This window comes from Doryrhamphus excisus, chromosome 1 (assembly GCF_030265055.1).
Source record: "Doryrhamphus excisus isolate RoL2022-K1 chromosome 1, RoL_Dexc_1.0, whole genome shotgun sequence".
In the NCBI taxonomy this organism is placed as follows: domain Eukaryota; kingdom Metazoa; phylum Chordata; class Actinopteri; order Syngnathiformes; family Syngnathidae; genus Doryrhamphus; species Doryrhamphus excisus.
Window position 1 is genome coordinate 27,660,443 of NC_080466.1, and position 20,668 is coordinate 27,681,110.

Below are 20,668 nucleotides of genomic sequence, written 5' to 3' on the forward strand. Positions count from 1 at the left end.
CTCGACCGCCGTGCCGCCCGATGACAAAACAACAGGTTTTTTATTTATTTTTATTATGCTTGAATTCTCTCAAGTTTTCTATGTTTTAGCATACATTCCATTTATAAATAAGGAATCCTACTTTGTGGAAATTCACACATCGCTGTCGTGTTCGGAGCCAATAAAACGTGATAAATACAGGATTACTGTACACTGTAGGCGATGACGGGATTCTGACATCTAGGGAAATAAGCTGCAGCAGGATGGTCAACAGATTGTATGACAGGTGGTATGACTCATGACTGATGATATACTGTGTGTATATATATATATATAAACACATAAACACAGTAGAATATGATAATGTACGGTATATTCTTCATGTGTGCAGTGTATCATCTCCTAGAATAAGACCATTGGATGGACTCTTGGCATAAAAAGAAATAAGTGAGCAGAAGTGGATAAAAACAGATGGTGGCTCTTGGCAGCAATATTGTTGCCTCTCTTGACAGTCGAATGTGTTTAGTTTCTTTTTTAGCGTGGCTGTGTAAGTGAGCCCTCTAAAGGCCAAACCACAATAAGCATTTTCAAGCTGGAACCGGAAACAAGTGGAAGAAGTTATTCCTGAGCCTTTTGGGAGGTGTTAGCGTTCAGTAATATAACTATGGACTGGACTGCAATTTATGTTGTTATTGCAATGTTTGATCATTATAAGAAACTGACTATATTATGTTTGAACACAATACTAGTCATCTTAACAACTACTTAGACTGTATATACTAGTAAGTATTTATTTTTAAGTATAAAATGTATTGGTACTCCCCTGCAGGCAATGATAATTGGATTCACTGTGTGGGAGTTATACATACAGAAGTTTCACTTTTGTGTCTCCAAGTAACTATGGTGTGTTCAAGGACCATAGAACAAAATGTGAAATCTTACTGCTTCATGAAAAAACATTATAAGTAAAGCATACAAAAATGGGAGCATGGAGTTTTGTTATGGTCATAGTTTATTTTTATTAGACCATGCATCAGATTACAATTGAATGCATCACATAATCAGTTCACAGATCCACATGTCCAAAAGGAGTAGGAAGAAGCAAAACTTATTAAGTCCTACCCCTACATCTGGTACTTTTACGATCAGTAACATTTGTTCACTTCCTGCCTTAATTTAATTTAATTTAATTTAATTTAATTTAATTTAATTTAATTTAATTTAATTTAATTTAATTTAATTTAATTTAATTTAATTTAATTTAATTTAATTTTTGTAGAAATATAAGATGGACATTATTTGACATTGCAATCAATGTAAGCTTTCCCATTTTAAGAGATTTTAGCAATAACTACATTTAATATAATTATATTAAATGTGATTTTTTAATATCGACGTCATAGCCTTGGTATCAATTCAATACGGTTTTTATCCTTATCGACAATACTATCAATATTTGTATCGATCTGCTTGACCTTATTTTACAGTCCAAGCTGTATGGGTGTCAATATCAGTGTTGCCGATACTTTTTACTTGAACCATTGAAAGCTCATTGAATGATATTGTGATTTTGCCGATAATTTGTTGATTATGTTGATAATCACCAAAAAATAATGTAAGAAGATTTAGGCAAAGAAAATAAAACATTTGTGAGCAAATTAACAATGTATAATTATATCAGTATGAAAAAATCTATCGATCCAGTCCTTGGTATCGACACTATCGACATGCGTTTCGATCCGCCCATCTCATCCAAGCGGACCGGGGATTCCCCGCCTGACGAAAACAGCTCAGCTCTTCACATGTCGTCTCTTCCTCTTCTCGCCTTTCATTGCTCGTCCGCTCCCCGCCCGGAGGAACTGGGGCCGTTACCGGATATCTTGACGACAGGCAAACGGCTTCTTGTTCGTAATGAGCGCAGCGTGTGTAGAAACTTTGAAAGGGGTCGCTAGCACGTCACGTTAAGTCGTCCATTGGCATGAAAGGCACCAGCTCGTCCTTCGTGCCCGCGGCTCTTCTCCCCACAAGCGACGGTCTCCAGGCTGTCTTAGGAGTCCTGGTCTCCGGCGGTGACCCCCACCTCCAGCCCCGTTAACAGCACCCGGAAGTTAGCGAGGGGATACCCACCACCCACCATGGCGAGCGGCGACTGTCGCAAAGATGACTTTACGGAGGAAAACCGCGTGGACTCGGGTATCGACTCCTTCCGTCCCATGTTCAAGTCGGAGGAGCGGAGCACCGAACTCAGCGGTCCTCGGGACAAGTTTCCCCTCGCGGAGGAGCGCTTGGACTCGGCCTACGGCTCGGCGTCGCTCACGGTGGAGAGCCTGTCAGACATAGTGGAGGGGTGCACTCTTGAGACGGAAGCACCGAGCTCCGTACTCCCGGAACCGGAGGAGAACCTCATCACGTCAATAACTGAAGATGGAGACACGTAGGTTCCTTTTTTAAAGTTTTTTTGGTGTGTTTCTCCATTTTGGAAGACCAAACGTGCATCATGGGTGTCCAAACTGCGGTTTACGTGCAGTTAAGATAGAAAAAAACAATAGCTCAAATATGGAAAACGTGAAATGTTGCTACAACACTGCAGTACTACATAGAATACTCGCTTTTTGCTTGTATAATTATCTTTTATTATCTTTATTATCTTGGTTTGACCATTTAAGATAGTTGAGGGGGTCCAGTGCTCCCACTTTCAAACTAACAAATGATGCAAACAGAAAATCCCACATTGCACTTTTCTATGAGGGTTGGCATAAAACAGCAGATTGAATTGTTTTAGCCTTTTTTTAAGGAATTTTAATAATAATAATAAAAAAATTGGAAGCAGCTTCAGAAAACTTTTTTTGCATAAAAAAATTGCATAAAAATCCTTACACTCTTTACCCTCTGGGCCAATCTGGTCTTTTAGTGTAGTCCCGTGAACGCCTCATACATAACTCTCAAAACACAGGATAAACAGTATATACACATTTCTACATATATTTTTATATACTTTTGCATCGGAAAAGTGTTTTCATTTAACCCGCCAGTGAATGCTGACTCATGCATACCAATAAAGTTGTGTAGAAATGATGCTCCTCCTACGACTTGACTTGTTTAGTGAGTTGCTCTTATTTGTGCTTGATAAAAAAGATAAAAGATGACATCATAGGAATAAGTTATAACGTCACGGATCATAACGTTTACGCACGAATGTCAACACTTTACTTCCTGGTGGTTGTTGCATTCGTGTGGAATCCTGTGATAGTCTCCATTATTGTTACTGTGGCTATATGGTACATCCACACTGTAAAAAAATAGATGATTTCAGATCAACATTTGCAATAAATTTGTCATTATTAGATTATGTTTAGCTGCAGCTAACTCGTGACAGGTTTAAGCCCGACATGTGCCTAAAGAATATGTCAAAATTGACTGACGGATTGACTGTGAAAAGGTAGTGAGTGCTCCCGGAGTCAAAACCAACTTTTGTGTCTAATACCACAAAACTTCAAGGACGCCGACAATGCTTTACTGCAGTGATTCCCAAAGTGTGGGCCACGGCCCCCTGGTGGGCAGTGGTGGCACTGCAAGTGGGCCATGAGAGGTCATTAAAAATATGATTCATTATTTTATTGTAAAATATTTATTGCGCGATTAAAAATAAATATTTATAGGCCTAAGTAATAACCTATTGATTGTTACTGACCTGTCCCAATATTTTAGGAACCTTGTACAGTTTATGATTGGAATATAGCTTTCTGGTCATCATGCTAGTCTTGAATGCAGTTATGAAAAGTAGGAGCATTAATTCTGTCTTGTGTGGACACCACAGATGAAAAGTTTGGTCTTCCTTTATCCTCCTACTTTCATTTCAATCCTGAATCTTAATACTACTACTACTGCTACTACTGCTACTGCTACTGCTACTGCTACTGCTACTGCTACTGCTACTGCTACTGCTACTACTACTACTACTAGTACTATTATTATTATTATTATTTTTTAAATTATTATTATTGTTATTTTTATAATTAGTAGTAGTGGTAGTAGTAATAATAATAATATTGTTATTATTATTATTATTATTACTATTATTAATGATAATTATTATTTTTTTATATTTTTTATTTAATAATAATAATATTACTAATGGTTGTTTGTCTATATGTGCCCTGTGATTGGCTGGCCACCAGTCCAGGGTGTACCGCCTCTCGCCCGAAGACAGCTGGGATAGGCTCCAGCACCCCCGCGCCCTTGTGAGGAGAAAGCAGTAGAAAATGAAAGAATGAATGAATATTATTATTATTATATATTATTAGTATTATTATTAGTATTATTATTATATATAAGTTCCCCCGGCTTTCATTTCAATCCTGAATCTTATTACTACTACTACTACTACTACTACTATTACTAATATTATTATATTTTTAAATTTTTATATTTTTATATTTTTAGTAATAATAATAATAATAATAATAATAACAATAACAATAATAATATCATCACAATTTTTTATAATTTTTATTTGTATATTTTTATTTAATATTCTTCTTATTATTATCATATTATTAAGTTAAGTGCTCTGAGAACGCAGCATTTTGTCTCTGTATTGTTTATAGGACACTAGTGGGCCCTGAGTTGATAAAGTTTGGGAACCCCTGCTTTTACTGCTATTTTCATGTATGCTTTTTCAATCCGGGCCTATTTTCATAGAAAATGAAAAAAATCATTTTTGATGAAAAATCTGTAAATATGTATGCATGGTATATGTTAACTTTTAGCCAAACGATGCATTCAGCAGCCCCAACCACTCATCCCGTAAAAAAAAGAACATTAAATTAAAGGCGGCTGAAGTTTGTCCATGATGCTGCTTTTAAAGGGGGATTTCATGCATTTAGTGAACTTTGGCGTTGTCATGTATGCAGACAGATTGCTGTGAGGCTTTTCACTGAGAAAACAGAAGTGAAAGAGACAGGCCTGGACTTCCCCACGCGGTGCACACAAAGTAGACGCTTGTAAGGGCGGCATGGCTTGTTTTTCATCCAAGAAACTTGTTCATCAGGATAGCACGCAGTACTGCTTCCGTGTTAATCTGGCTTGCACCAGCAGACAAGTCTTTTTATCTGTTATTGTTGTTTGATTCCATGCGAGCCACGCATTGGCGTGCGGTGCATCGTTGCTGACCCCAACGATCAATACACAGTTGCAGAATTGCACAATTGTTGTTGTGTGTCTGACGTCGTTTGGTTTCCGCTCTGTGTTGTTTGTGATGCCACATGGTTTCACTCTTGCATGTAAACTATCGCTACCTGAGGGGAAGGAGGGGCTGTTATTAACGCTGACTCAAACCAAGGGAGTCTTCATGCAGATGAAGACCCACTCGTCTCCAGTCTGCAATATATTATTCAAGACCTGGCTTTAGTTGTCTATTTCTATGATTAAACATCACTATTGAAAAGAAAAGAATATAGCATAACATAAATAGCAATTTAACTTGAAGAAAATTAAAATTAAAATTAAAATTAAAATTAAAATTAAAATTAAAATTAAAATTAAAATTAAAATTAAAATTAAAATTAAAATTAAAATTAAAATTAAAATTAAAATTAAAATTAAAATTAAAATTAAAATTAAAATTAAATAAATACAAATAAAAATAGCCTATCCCAGCTGTCTTTGGGCGAGAGGCGGGGTACACCCTGGACTGGTGGCCAGCCAATCACAGGGCACATATAGACAAACAACCATTCACACTCACATTCATACCTATGGACAATTTGGAGTCGCCAGTTAACCTAGCATGTTTTTGGAATGTGGGAGGAAACCCGAGTACCCGGAGAAAAAACATGCAAACTCCACACAGAGATGGCCGAGGGTGGAATTGAACCCTGGTCTCCTACCACTCTCCTAACCATTCGACCGCCGTGCAGCCCGGCATTTGTTATTGTATTAGAAAAAATATTGTCGTCATTTTAGTTGCATTTAGTTATTTTAGAACTCCTTGTAGGGTTTTATTATAAACATGATTTAAATGGGGCTGCACGGTGGGCGAGTGGATAGCGCGCAGGAGACCTGAGTTCAATTCCACCCTCGGCCATTCCACCCTGGTCTCCTAGCTGTGAGGTCTGCGTGCTAACCACTGGACCGCCGTGCCGCCAAAAATAAAAATAAAAATAAAAATAAAAATAAAAATAAAAATAAAAATAAAAATAAAAATAAAAATAAAAATAAAAATAAAAATAAAAATAAAAATAAAAATAAAAATAAAAATAAAAATAAAAATAAAAATAAAAATAATTGTGTTGCCTCATTGTGTCTGTCAAACAGTTTTTTTCCCGAGTCTAAATTAAACTATAATACTTGGTTCCATTTCCCGTCTTTTGCACACAACAATACAACATTTAATTTTCTACAACTTCCTCCTCGGGGCTTGAGGTTTCTCTCTTTTTTAGTATTGAATTTTTTTTTTAACATGTTTGAAAACCCGTGTCTTCTGAAGCATTTCAAACGCATCGTGAGCGCAGAAACTTGAGAGAAACACTGAGAGTTACGCAGTGCGCTTGAACACCAAGAAGTTGTTCGTTGCTCTGTGTGCTAAATAATTGCATAACCGCATTCTCAATCCCAAAGACATTGTACAACTGATTTGTGTATTAAAGTATACAAGTAATGATTCTCTCCCGTATTAAAAATACTTTTTGTGTGTAGAATGCTGCACTTGGCCATCATCCACGAGGAAGAGTTGATTGCACAGCAGCTAATCCAAATATTCCCCACAGAAGTCTTGGACATCCAGAACAATTTGTATCAGGTAGGTTCCGTCCTAACAACACTCCAAGCTTCCACTGAGTCTCTGCTGTGTTGGCATGCGGATTGTGGAAGTGTGTTTTTTTTTGTGTGTGTGTGTGTGTTCTTCCAGAGAACTATTGTTCCTCTTTTTATATGCGGCCGCTTTGGAAAGGCGCTGTAGGTGGTTCCAGTGTTGGTTCAATAGCAGCTTTCAGTGGAAACTCCCGTGCTCTTCCTCCTGTAGAAATAGAAGCGAGCAGGGAATGAATTGTAATGGTAAATGGTTTTATTTCATTTGAACATGCATCAGATTACAATTGAATGCATCCCATAATCAGTTCACAGTTCCACATGTCCATAAGGAGTAGGAAGAAGCAAAGCTTATTAAATCCTACCCCTCTATCTGGTACTTTTACAATCAGTAACTGTTACATTTGTTCACTTCCTGCCTATTTTATTTTATTTTATTTTATTTTATTTTATTTTATTTTATTTTATTTTATTTTATTTTATTTTATTTTATTTTATTTTATTTTATTTTATTTTATTTTATTTTATTTTATTTTATTTTATTTTATTTTATTTTAGTAGAAATATAAGATGGACTTTATTTGACATTGCAGTCAATGTCAGCTTCCCCATTTTAAGAGATCTTAGCAATAACTACATTTAATATAATTATATTGAATGTGATTTTTGAATATGGACGTCATAGCATTGGTATCAATTCAATACAGTTCTTACAGTTCAATACAATCCTTATCGACAATACTATCAATATTTGTATCGATCTGCTCGACCCTATTTTGCAGTCCAAGCTGTATGGGTGTCAATATCAGTATTTTATCTTATTTTAGTTTAGTTAATTGGACTAGGAAGAAGCAAAGCTTATTAAATCCTACCCCTCCAACTGGTACTTTTACAATCAGTAACTGTTACATTTGTTCACTTCCTGCCTTTTATTTTATTTTATTTTATTTTATTTTTTTGTAGTAATATAAGATGGACTTTAGTTTAGTTTAGTTTAGTTTAGTTTAGTTTAGTTTAGTTTAGTTTAGTTTAGTTTAGTTTAGTTTAGTTTAGTTTAGTTTAGTTTAGTTTAGTTTAGTTTAGTTTAGTTTAGTTTAGTTTAGTTTAGTTTAGTTTAGTTTCGTTTCGTTTCGTTTCGTTTCGTTTCGTTTCGTTTATTGGACTAGGAAGAAGCAAAGCTTATTAAATCCTACCCCTCCATCTGGTACTTTTACAATCAGTAACTGTTACATTTGTTCACTTCCTGCCTTTATTTTAGTTTAGTTTAGTTTAGTTTAGTTTAGTTTTTGTAGAAATATAAGATGGACATTATTTGACATTGAAATCAATGTAAACTTTCCCATTTTAAGAGGTACTGCTTCCTGCTTTCCTAATATAGTTTAATTTTTTTTTTTTTATCATCACGTACCGAAGTAGGAGGTGATATGAGCATCCAATGACATAATGGGTACCATAGTAAGTGTCAATATAGTGATATATATAGCACATCATGACTGGTTCAAGACTCTTCATCCTTGTATTTAGCAAACATCAACTGCTTGTATTGTTTCTTGAATTGGCTCATCGTTGTGCATTGTTTGATTGCCTTACTCAATCCATTCCATAGTTTGATTCCACATGAATTGTTGCCGTCCTTTAAAAGACGTCAGACCAGGTTCTCGCCCGTCGTGGAAGGCAAAGTGAAAACGGAGCAAAGTGACACAACCTGTGAGTGGAAACCTCAGAAGCAGCTTAGACTCGGCAATGACTCACTTAGTCCTATGACATAGACTTAGTCCTCTTCTCTTACCCAGTCCGCTATTTCCTTTGGGTAGTCATTCTAAGACATCGCACTGGTTGACGTCCAATTTCTTCATCTTTCAGGGTTGAACGCTCGATAACGGTATCTGATTTCTTCCGGATCAATATAAAAAAATGCTGTATACAAGACATACAGTTCCAAATTATGCAACCCCCACTGCAGTAATGCGTTTCAGCAAATTTGCCTTTCATTTTTTATATTGATTATAATCAGATCAAAGAAGGATTTTTCATTCATTCATTCATTTTCTACTGCTTTCTCCTCACGAGGGTCGCGGGGGTGCTGGAGCCTATCCCAGCTGTCTTCAGACGAGACGGGGTACACCCTGGACTGGTCGCCAGCCAATCACAGGGCACATATAGACAAACAACCATTCACACTCACATTCATACCTATGGACAATTTGGAGTCGCCAATTAACCTAGCATGTTTTTGGAATGTGGGAGGAAACCGGAGTACCCGGAGAAAACCCACGCATGCACGGGGAGAACATGCAAACTCCACACAGAGATGGCCGAGGGTGGAATTGAACCCTGGTCTCCTAGCTGTGAGGTCTGCGCGCTAACCACTAGACCGCCTTGCCACCAAGAAGGATTTTCAAATTAGACAAATTTAAATTACAACAATATTTTTTGGTAATATACCAACAAAACTCCACACAGAGATGGCACAGGGTGGATTTGAACCCTGGTCTCCTACCACTCTCCCAACCACTCGACCACCATGCAGCCCGGCATTTGTTATTGTATTTGAAAAAATATTGTTGTCATTTTAGTTGCATTTAGTTATTTTAGAACTCCTTGTAGGATTTTATTATAAACATGATTTAAATGGGCCTGCACAGCGGTCGAGTGGTTAGCGCGCAGACATCACAACTAGGAGACCAGGGTTCAATTCCACCCTCGGCCATCTCTGTGTGGAGTTTGCATGCGTGGGTTTTCTCCGGGTACTCCGGTTTCCTCCCACATTCCAAAAACATGCTAGGTTAATTAGCGACTCCAAATTGTCCATAGGTATGAATGTGAGTGTGAATGGTTGTTTGTCTATATGTGCCCTGTGATTGGCTGGCCACCAGTCCAGGGTGTACCGTGCCCTTCACCGAAAGACAGCTGGAATAGGCTCTAGCAACCCTTGTGAGGATAAGCGGTAGAAAATGAATGAATGAATGAAACCCTTTCCTGCAATGGGGGTTGAATAATTTTGAACACAACTGTATGTGTTCATTCCACCACAGGAGAAATGTAATTTGTTATTTGTGGCTGTCAGACTTGAACGTAGGCCAAACAGCGGCATTCATTGTGTGGGTGATTCCACAGAGCCCTTTGCATCTGGCCACCTACCTGAACCTGACCGAAGTAGTGAAGAGTCTGGTTGCCAAGAAGGTGAGCCTTGAGCTGCAGGACCAGGACGGCAACACGGCGCTCCACGTGGCCTGCCGCCACGGCCTGACGTTGTGCGCCACGGAGATGACCAGTGAGATTTCCCCCAGCAAGCTAGCGTTGGTCCTGGAAACCCAAAATTGGAGAGGTGAGGTAAAAAAAAAAAAAAATTGTGTTGAATTTGTGTTGACCTGTCTCATGCGTGTTCCACATCTCATACCACAAACCCGCACTTGCAGGTCTCGCCTGTCTGCACCTCGCCGCCCTCAACAGGCAGCAGCAGATTATGAAGCTGTTGATGAAAAAGGGCGCAGATCTGAATATCCAGGTTAGTCTATGTCGTGGGCTACACGGGGGTGAGTGGTTAGCCCGCAGGCCTCGCAGCTAGAAGACCCGGGTTCGATTCCCTCCATGCATGGGTTTTCTCCGGGTACTCCGGTTTCCTCCCACATTCCAAAAAGCATGCTAGGTTAATTAGCGACTCCAAATTGTCCATAGGTATGAATGTGAGTGTGAATGGTTGTTTGTCTATATGTGCCCTGTGATTGGCTGGCCACCAGTCCAGGGTGTACCCCATCTCTCGCCCATCCCGAAGACAGCTGGGATAGGCTCCAGCACACCTGCGACCCTCGTGTGGATAAGCGGTAGAAAATGAATGAATGAATGAGTAAGAAGGGGCTGCACGGTGGATGAGCGGTTAGCGCACAGGCCTCACAGCTAGGCTAGGAGACCCGAGTTCAATTCCACCCTCGGCTATCTCTGTGTGGAGCTTGCATGTCCGGGTACTCCGGTTTCCTCCCACATTCCAAAAAACATGCTAGGTTAATTAGCGACTCCAAATTGTCCATAGGTATGAATGTGAGTGTGAATGGTTGTTTGTCTATATGTGCCCTGTGATTGGCTGGCCACCAGTCCAGGGTGTACCCCGGATCGCCTATTAACCTAGCATGTTTTTGGAATGTGGGAGGAAACCGGAGTACCCGGAGAAAACCCATGCATGCACGGGGAGAACATGCAAACTCCACACAGAGATGGCCGAGGATGGAATTGAACCCTGGTCTCCTAGCTGTGACGTCTGTGCGCTAACCACTTGACCACCGTGCCGCCCCTAAATGTAAATAAGTAACCAAAATGTGGAATTGCAGTAAACTAAAGGTAGTATTGTATAGTAGTATTGTAGTATAGTGAGATTTTTATTGTACTTCTGCTACTTCTCTCTCTGGGGAGGATACTGGTGTCCATATTTAACAATATTGACCGACTCCCGTTACAGGAAGGAACCAGCGGCAAAACGCCTCTCCACCTCGCCGTCGAACAGCACGACATCCCCTCGGTGAAGCTGCTGCTGAGCAGGGGCGCCAACGTGGACGCCGCCATGTACAACGGCTGCACGCCGCTGCACCTGGCCGTGGGCAGGCAGGACGCCACCATCGCCAACCTCCTTTGCCAGTCGGGCGCCGACACCATGCTGCGGAACATGGAGGACGAGACAGCGTTGGACCTGGCTGATGGCAACAGCGACGTAAGTGACGGGTAACATATACTCTCCCGGGTTAAACGTAGTACTCTTTTGAAGTAATATACTACATTGTGTCTTCCAGATTCTGGCTTTATTTCCGTTTGACGACATTCAGATCTCGGGGAGATCCGTGGTTGGTGTGAACTTTTGAGACTCCGAAAGACGACTCCCGAGGATCACGTTGACTTCCAACGGTTTGAATGGAACTGAACTATGTGTAGTATTTCTGTATTTATATGTACCATAGGAACACAATTGCTTCACATAAACTTTACGTCCCAGGACACAGATACGTACATTTCCCGCTTCGCCGTCTCCCATTTGAATACGGAAAAAATCAAGCTTCCTGTCACTTTTTGCCAACACATCCATCCAAACCTTTTCACACATCTACCTCCTTCTCATCAACAGTTTGGCTCCAAATCATCTTTCGTTTCCCGCTTCTCAAAAATCATCAGTTCTATATATTTTTTTTTGGGTTGCTTTATTAAAAGTACAGCGTTTCATTGTAGCTATTATAAAGCTACATACCCCATATGGAATTGTCATATATGACAGTTTCTGCTTTACACTTTAGGGTTCGTTGCACTGGCCTGTTTAAACGGACGATGGAAGCAATTTCATGCTCAATTATTTTGTAATAAAATTGATTTTTAAATGATCACATTGTGTCCACGTGTGTGAAAATCAGGGGGCGTCACTAGGTTCTGAGGACGGGGGGGTTTGGGGGCTTAGCACAGGATATGAATGAATGTAGTAGACATTAAAAAAAACATAAGGAACAAGAACTCAATTGTTTTAGGCCACCATTAAATGTACACAAGTACACACAATCTACACTGCAAAACCGCTGCTCAAGCTCTGCAACCATTTAAAAATAAAATATTATAATTATATTAATATTACATTTATATTATATCATAACAATCATTATTATATTATTAATTAGCCTATTATTATTACTATCATCATTCTTCTGATTATTACTACTACTAGTACACTAGTATTAGCCTGCTTATTGGCTTGTTTATTAGCCTGCTTTTGCCCTATTATATAAAAAATGTTTGTAAAAAAATTATTTAGGGGGGCTTAAGAAAATATTAGGGGGGCTGAATCCCTCTAAAATAGGCTTAATGATGCCACTGGTGAAAATGTATTTTTTTAATGTCATGTTTGATAACACTGCATATGTCAAAGTAGACTAATGATCCAGGAAGACTGTAGAGCTTATTTATTATGTAGGTCACACCAAACAATATTTATCTTTTGTTTCATTCTGAATTCAATATATAATATTTAAATATATACCCTCTAAGTCATTCAATAAAAATCTAATCTGTTCTCTTCATACATATAAAATGACATTAACAGCAAGCAAAAATTCTGTATTGTTATTTTGCATTCAACAGAAAACAGGGTTCTTTTACCCTTTAAACTCCAAACCAGGTGACGTCAACTATGACGAAACTGCAGTAGTTCTCCCGAACGACAGGGGGCGGTGAACGCTTCACAGTCATCTTATGGCACAATTGCGAAAGAACAAGAGCTGCTTTCGTGCTCAAGTCATCACGTCGGCTTTTGGGCACAAGTTGAAGCTAACAGGCTAGCGGTAGCTCGTTACACGGAAAAACAACCTATTTTCTTTATCTGCGTCTTCCCCGACGTACACATTATAGATTTGGTTTCAGCCCAGGCTTCGGAGTGTGTGAGTCGGCGTATGCGCTGCGCCAGGTGTCGGGCCACCGAAGGGAAAAATGTCATCTTTTTCATGGAGGTATTGTTGGAGCAATTCTATCATTAAATACAAAAGTAAAGCAGTGTTAAGTCGGTCACAGTGTAATGACTCTATACATATTTTTATTCCGGTTTTATTCACTTAGCTCGTGTTATTAGCCTGCTAACTCTTACAACTGTCATGTTGAAATATTTCTTTCATTTGTTTTATATTTGAAGACGCAGTGTGGGTGTGTCATGTTGTATAGTTCCTCACTTTACATACAAACTGGATTATCAGGTGTAATCAAGCCAACGCTCTTCTTAACTATGAGAATTGAAATGCTATTAATTTTGTTGTTGTTGTTAATCTTTTGCGGTACTTTTGAACAGGAGCCCTTCACAAGCTGTTCAAGACTCCCTGTCTTGTGTGTGTGTGTGTGTGTGTGTGTGTGCGCGCACAGCATTCCTGCATGCAATCAGCTGCTTGTTCAGGTTCAGGTTTTTTGCTGCAGTGGGTTCCTGGCAGTCCCGGTCTCTTGCACAAAGACGGTCTCTGTCTAAATCAGGCCTCTCTTCCCACTGGGGTTGCACCCTGAATGGGATCCCATCCCTGTGCCACGAAGGCAATGAAGCACACCTTCATTCGGCTTGGGTTTCACCACAGATGTGCTTGACTCATCTGTGCCACCGAATATGTTGGAAGGGACGGTAATGCGGTGTCTCACCAATACAGTATGGCCGCAGAGACTGTACAACTGCATATATAAAATGTCTTACAAATCCTTATAATTGACAGCAAGTACTGCGTTGCTTTGTACTGTGAGCTACAGTAAACCTCGGATATATCGGACTCGGGTATATCGGAAATTCGCTCACAACGGACAGATAAAAAAGAACCAATTTTTCTGTAGTGCATTTCCAATAAAAATTCATTGCATATATCGGATTTTTTTATAACGGATTTCGCCTATTTCGGACAAAATCTCCAGTCCCGTTCCAATGCATTTCCATTAAATTTCCCTCGCATATATCGGATGGCCGCATCGTGGCGCTCCGATTCGCAGAATCGTGACAGGCCGCAATACGACGTCATTTGCAGCGTTTGCAGCGTTGCCTGCGCGTACAGGTACATTGGAAACATAGTCAAGGAAGTGCCTTTTTATAATGGATAAAATCCGATTTACGCATATACCGGATATAAATCCGATATATGCGTAAAACGGACATTTTCCGGTATACGCATATAACGGATTTCGCTTATATCGGACAAAACCAGTGGGAACAATTGAATCTGATATGTCCGAGGTTTACTGTATATCTGAAACCTTTTCTGATCTAATATTTTGATTACCTTATTTAGCAACAGTACATGACACTGTCCTGCCTGTTGATCTAGGTGTCAGAAAATACTAAGGAATGTAGTTTTCCATGTACAGTACTACATATTATGTATGTATTATTATTCAAAAATGTGAATTTTAAAGCACATTTTATGTATTTAAGTCAAGTTTATTTGTATAACCCTTAATCACAAAATAGCCTCAAAGGTCTTAACAAGCAGGCAACAGTAGATACAGTAGATGATAGACAATGGACGACAATGGTCTAGGTGTCAGAAAATACTAAGGAATGTAATTTTCCACGTACAGTATTACATATTATGTATGTATTATTCAAAAATATGATTTTTTAAACACATTTTATGTATTTAGTCAAGTCAAGTTTATTTGTATAGCCCTTAATCACAAAATAGCCTCAAAGGGCTAAAGAAGCAGGCAACAGTAGATACAGTAGGTGATAGATAATGGACGACATCCCTGATCTGAACCCCCATCAGGGCCAGGAAAAACTCAAAACCCATTGGGGAAAAAGAAACCTTGAGAAGGGGCCGCATCCCCTTCTAGGATGACCAGGCTGCAATGTATTTATGGGCTAAATTAAGCTAAAATGCAAATATAAGTAATTCAGAAGATGCTGGTATTATATATAATATGTGGTATTCCACACGGCTAACTCCATGAAGCAGCACACTTTATCAACAGAACAACAGGATTTTATCGCAGCTTTTGAGCACAATAATCCCAGACACAGGCTACTCTTGCAGCGGGAACCCACACCAGATGAAAACTCACTTCCTGTCCATGCCACTAGAAGTCATTGACAGCAACACGTGCGTGTAGAAGTCTTATTTATGGTATGTTTATGTGTAACAAGTTACATGAAGGATCATCGCATGGTTACATTTCAGGATGTATTACATACATTACATTTCGGTATGTGGAATCAAACTATGGAATGGTTTGAGTAAGACCCTGAAACAATGCACAACGATTAGCTAATTCAAGAAACAATACAAGCAGTTGCTGTTTGCTAAATACAAGGATGAAGAGTCTTGAACCAGTCATGATGTGCTATATATATCACTATATTGACACTTACTATGGTACCCATTATGTCATTGGATGCTCATATCACCTCCTACTTCAGTATGTGATAAATATAAAAAATAATAAAATAAATAAATTTAATATATTTAATATAATTTATTATAATAAAATAAAGTTACAAAAATAAATAAAAATAACTTAAATGATATTAGGAAAGCAGGAAGTGAACAAATGTAACAGTTACTGATTGTAAAAGTACCAGATGGAGGGGTAGGATTTAATAAGCTTTGCTTCTTCCTACTCCTTTCGGACATGTGGAACTGTGAACTGATTATGTGATGCATTCAATTGTAATCGGATGCATGTTCAAATGAAATAAAACTATTACCATCACATTTGCATAATTAAACAAGAAGCAGAGCTTAGTAAGACGTGTTTTGTGTGTTAGTGGGGGTTTAGGATGATTTTAACTCCGTAGTAGTTTATACCACCGCATATGTTCACATTCGGTGCTACCTATGCCCGACTTTTAGCAACACCTTTGGTATCGACACATCAAAGATCAGTTCTGACTGGGGAACTGAGAAATACCACAGTACCTCCACTTTCTCTCAGTTTTGAGACTGAAACCAAATTTCATGATGTGTGATTGATTGCCTTCTAGGGTTTGGCCTGCCCTGGTGTCGCTTCTCTTCCCTTCCTCCATCGCCGCCGAAGAAGATTCGTTACTTCTGGATGGCTGGCGCGATGTGTGGGTTTTTCGCTTCCTGGTCAACATGCTGGGATACTCCACCATTATCATCCCCGGCTTCCTCCTCATTAGCTATTTGAAGCGCACTAATTACTTGGAAACAGGTTTGTCCCGGTGTCTCTCTGGCCGTGACATCGCTCTCGAGTTAACGCCTGACGCCGTTCGGTTTGTGCTCCTTTTCAGGTAGTGGCTTCTTCTATCCCATAATCAAGACCTGCGTATTTGGCACCGAGGCGAGTCTGTCGGACGACTTGGCCGTCACCTCCAGGAACGAGGGTGATTCCGGCTCGTCGCTGAAACAGGCCGTTAGGTTGATATTTTGTGCTGCCGGACTTCAGGTGAGGATCCTCCCATTTAAATACATAAAAATATATAGAGAGACTTAAAGAAAGCTGAGGTGTCGTCTAATCCTTTTATGATCACATCCTATTTGAACAGACCCGGGCGGGGTTGTTGAATGTTTGATTTAGCTAAAGTGCGATCTCACCGGCGATTATTTTCAGCGATGTTCCTTCATTTAAGTAAACTTTACAGGGTTCTGTGAAATTCTGGAAAACAGTTGGACAGTTGTTCTATTAATTAGATACATAAATATTAGAAACATATCTATATGTACACCACAATAATAAACATAATGTTAAGTTCATTCATTCATTTTCTACCGCTTTTCCTCACAAGGGTTGCAGAGGGGTGCTGGAGCCTATCCCAGCTGTCTTGGGGCGAGAGGCGGGGGTACACCCTGGACTGGTGGCCAGCCAATCACAGGGCACATATAGACAAACAACCATTCACACTCACATTCATACCTATGGACAATTTGGAGTCGCCAATTAACCTAGCATGTTTTTGGAATGTGGGAGGATGGAATTGAACCCTGGTCTCCTAGCTGTGAGGTCTGCACGCTAACCACTCGACCGAGGTGCCGCCCTACTGTTAAGTTAATAGTTCCAATTAAAATTAGCCTTATTTGTCATATTTTTAATAAAGCTGTATGAACATACGTGTATATAGGCCGCACCGGACTGTAAGCTGCACATGACCACGTCATAAAAAGACATATTGCTTTTTATTTTGCAGGAGCCAATCGTTTTCTTTGAGAGCTATGAGAAAACTCACACGTTTGACAACCTAATGGAAATCACAGGAGGTCATGATTCAGTACAACAGTCTGACTCACCTTGTCATTTTAGATAGAAGCCTAAAATCGTCACACGGCAACTTAACACTCAAAAGGCAGCCGGGAAATATACTGGATAAGTAGCAGTTAGAGCTGCAATGATTAATTAATGGTTATTCAACAGCTTGAGTCTTGTCCTTGACGGGCTCTGAGAGCATTTACAAATGGTGTCAAAAAATATTGTTTGCTTCTCCAGTCATCCCGTTGTATAAGATTAAAAAAAACACAAACCTCCTGTATGTGTCATGGCCAGGTGTCCCAGTACTTTTGTTCATATTGCGAATTTTCTGTTAAACAGTAGTGTAAGTGACATTGAAAATGTGAAAACATCATTTCCAACGTTTTCCTGCTCTCTGTGATGTGTCGGCCTGCCAGGCGTCCTACCTAACATGGGGGGTCCTGCAAGAGAGGGTCATGACCCGTTCCTACGGCGCCTCATCTACAGAGGAGGAGGAGGGTGAGAAATTCAAGGACTCTCAGTTTTTGGTCTTCATGAACCGCATCTTGGCCCTGACCGTGTCGGGCCTGTGGTGCGTCGTGTTCAAGCAGCCCCGCCACGGCGCCCCCATGTACAAGTACTCCTTCGCCTCGCTCTCTAACATCATGAGCAGCTGGTGTCAGTACGAGGCGCTCAAGTACATCAGCTTCCCCACCCAAGTCCTGGCCAAGGCCAGCAAGGTCATTCCCGTCATGCTGATGGGCAAGGTCATCTCCAGGAAGAGGTACGAGTACTGGGAGTACTTAACGGCCGCGTTGATCTCCGTGGGCGTCAGCATGTTCCTGCTGTCCAGCACAACCAGCAAGCACCCGTCCACCGTCACCACCTTCAGCGGCGTGATCATCCTTATGGGCTACATCGTCTTCGACAGCTTCACCTCCAACTGGCAGGACAACCTGTTCAAGTACAAGATGTCGTCGGTCCAGATGATGTTCGGGGTCAACCTGTTCTCCTGCCTCTTCACCGTGGGCTCGCTGCTCGAGCAGGGCGCCTTTTTTGACTCCTTGGCCTTCATGATGCGCCACTCCGAGTTCGCCTTCCACGCCGTCCTCCTCAGCGTGTGCTCGGCGTGCGGCCAGCTCTTCATCTTCTACACCATCAACCAGTTCGGGGCCGCCGTCTTCACCATCATCATGACCCTGCGCCAAGCCATCGCTATTCTCCTCTCCTGTTTCCTGTACGGCCACACCGTCACTGTCGTCGGCGGCTTTGGCGTCGCTATAGTTTTCCTAGCACTCTTTCTGCGAGTGTACGCCCGCAGCCGCATGAAGTCGAGCCGGCGGGTCGCTCAGCCGCCCGCACAGAATGTGTAAGCGCTCGCTCGCGCTGAACTGGGGACTGACACCACGTTGTCCGTGGTGCTTTTTTTTTCTGGGTCAATTTGTACGTTTTTATTTTCAACTGTTCACATTCACTGTTTTATGTTTTTATTCGGTACTGAAAGGGATTTTGTTTGAACCCAGGGTGCCTCCGAGGGTTCTGTTTCACGACCTGCCTCTTAACAGTCACAAGATGTTCTTTCTTACCAAACTTCTAGTTACTGAGATTGTGGGAGTTTTATTCTTAAACACTTTATTCATTTAAAATTGACTTCACACTGAAGCTGTTCATAAAATATTTGTCTCTTTTTTTTTTTTTTCCACAGTAGCCACATGTGGACAGCGGGTGGGGTTTTAGTTTATAAAACAGCCCGAACACACGGGCCACTTGGACAATCTGATGAGCTCCAAAACAAAAGCTGTATTCATATTTCGGACTTTAAAAAGGTCATAACGCTCACTTTGTAATGCTATAATCAATTAACGCAGGGTTTGATTGTTAATGTTTTCTCGGCATCTTAGGCACAATAGTGTACTGCTTGGCTATGAACAGCAGAGGCGCTGTTCAGTCATTTTCGGCCCCTTAAACACAATACTGGCATGGAAACGGGGTCAGAACATTCAGAGAGAGATCCTCCCATGCTATTTAATATTTTTTATGAATTTTATGAAGGAACTAGCCCATCTCTGCTATTATTTGAACAGTGTTTTTCAGCACTCTGTATTATTAAATAAATAAATATCTATCTAAATCAGCATTAACATGTTTGTGGACATGTATTTTGTTTTTTGTTTTATTTTAATCTCACTGGATTGTGTAGCTGTACCTGAAATTGTGGCCTATAAGTGTGTGTCACAAAAAAACGAGTATGAGTTACATGGTGCAATTCTGGCCTTGACGTGACCAAAACACATGCTGCTGGGAGTTTGTTTTCCTTTTGTTAATTTAAAAACTATCGTCACAACATAGCTTTCTTTTTAGAATCCACTTATATATATATATATGGTTTATATTCACCATGTTTGTTGTACTGCGTCGTGTGTGTTGAACTGCTTCATATGAAGATTGTGATGAATAACAAACCCAAAACAAGGAAGTGCGCAGTGCAGCCGTGTGATTCCCCTTTAAAATGGCGACAGAATTAATAATAAAAAATACTTATTCACTTGGCATCAGTGTGTGTTCGACTACATTTGGGTGTTGTGAAGTCAAACGTCAAATCACAGCAATTTCTTTTAACATTTTTATATTATGCAAATATCCGAAGATAGGTATGTTCAAAGTGTCAAACATAATTATACTAAGTCTTTAGCATTGTCAGAGGCAGGCACTTGACGCTAGCACTTACGAACACTATGCTAGCTGTTAGCAGGCTAATGCTAGCATTCTTGGAGTCATTCAAACCCTCCCGTGGTATGTTTTCATGGTCAACGAATCTAAATATGTAGATAAATTAAATGTATGACTAATATTTATGGTGTACGTCACAATATGAGAGGAGGGCGCTGGTATTCTAGGTGTTATCCGGCTAATGCTAGCAAAAATCCGAAGGTAGGTGTGTCCAACATAATTACAGGTCTTTTTGTCATTTCCAGAGGCAGGCTATTAGCGCTATTATGCTAGGTGTTGGCAAGCTAATGTTAGCGTTCTTGAAGTAATTCATACCCTTCCGTGGTATGTTTTCATGGTCAACGAATCTAAATATGTAGATAAAAGAAATATAGGACGAATATGTATGGTATAAATCACATTACGAGGGGGAAGCGCTATTATGCTAGGTGTTTGAAGGCTACTGTTAGCATTCTTTAAGTCATTAAAACACTTCGTGGGTACT

At 40.1% G+C, this 20,668-nt stretch overlaps 2 protein-coding genes across 2 annotated transcripts; both read left to right on the forward strand.

The window, feature by feature from the left end:
- Positions 1 to 1,725: 1,725 nt before the first annotated feature.
- Positions 1,726 to 12,146, forward strand: nfkbie (nuclear factor of kappa light polypeptide gene enhancer in B-cells inhibitor, epsilon). Its single transcript, XM_058091619.1, has 6 exons — positions 1,726 to 2,413; positions 6,676 to 6,778; positions 9,904 to 10,114; positions 10,206 to 10,294; positions 11,240 to 11,488; positions 11,568 to 12,146. Exons 1-6 carry the CDS (start codon positions 2,115 to 2,117, stop codon positions 11,634 to 11,636), a joined length of 1,020 nt encoding a protein of 339 aa, XP_057947602.1. The 5' UTR covers positions 1,726 to 2,114; the 3' UTR covers positions 11,637 to 12,146.
- An 875-nt stretch (positions 12,147 to 13,021) lies between these two features.
- Positions 13,022 to 19,595, forward strand: slc35b2 (solute carrier family 35 member B2). Its single transcript, XM_058091610.1, has 4 exons — positions 13,022 to 13,259; positions 16,253 to 16,443; positions 16,523 to 16,677; positions 17,892 to 19,595. Exons 1-4 carry the CDS (start codon positions 13,240 to 13,242, stop codon positions 18,825 to 18,827), a joined length of 1,302 nt encoding a protein of 433 aa, XP_057947593.1. The 5' UTR covers positions 13,022 to 13,239; the 3' UTR covers positions 18,828 to 19,595.
- Positions 19,596 to 20,668: the final 1,073 nt, after the last annotated feature.

Coding starts and splice junctions, on each gene's coding strand:
- slc35b2 (XM_058091610.1), top strand. CDS start 13,240: ATGTCATCTTTTTCATGGAG. Junction 13,260..16,252: donor ATGTCATCTTTTTCATGGAG/GTATTGTTGGAG, acceptor ATTGCCTTCTAG/GGTTTGGCCTGCCCTGGTGT. Junction 16,678..17,891: donor TTTGTGCTGCCGGACTTCAG/GTGAGGATCCTC, acceptor TCGGCCTGCCAG/GCGTCCTACCTAACATGGGG.
- nfkbie (XM_058091619.1), top strand. CDS start 2,115: ATGGCGAGCGGCGACTGTCGCAAAGATGACTTTACGGAGGAAAACCGC. Junction 2,414..6,675: donor ATAACTGAAGATGGAGACAC/GTAGGTTCCTTT, acceptor TTTTGTGTGTAG/AATGCTGCACTTGGCCATCA. Junction 6,779..9,903: donor TCCAGAACAATTTGTATCAG/GTAGGTTCCGTC, acceptor GTGATTCCACAG/AGCCCTTTGCATCTGGCCAC.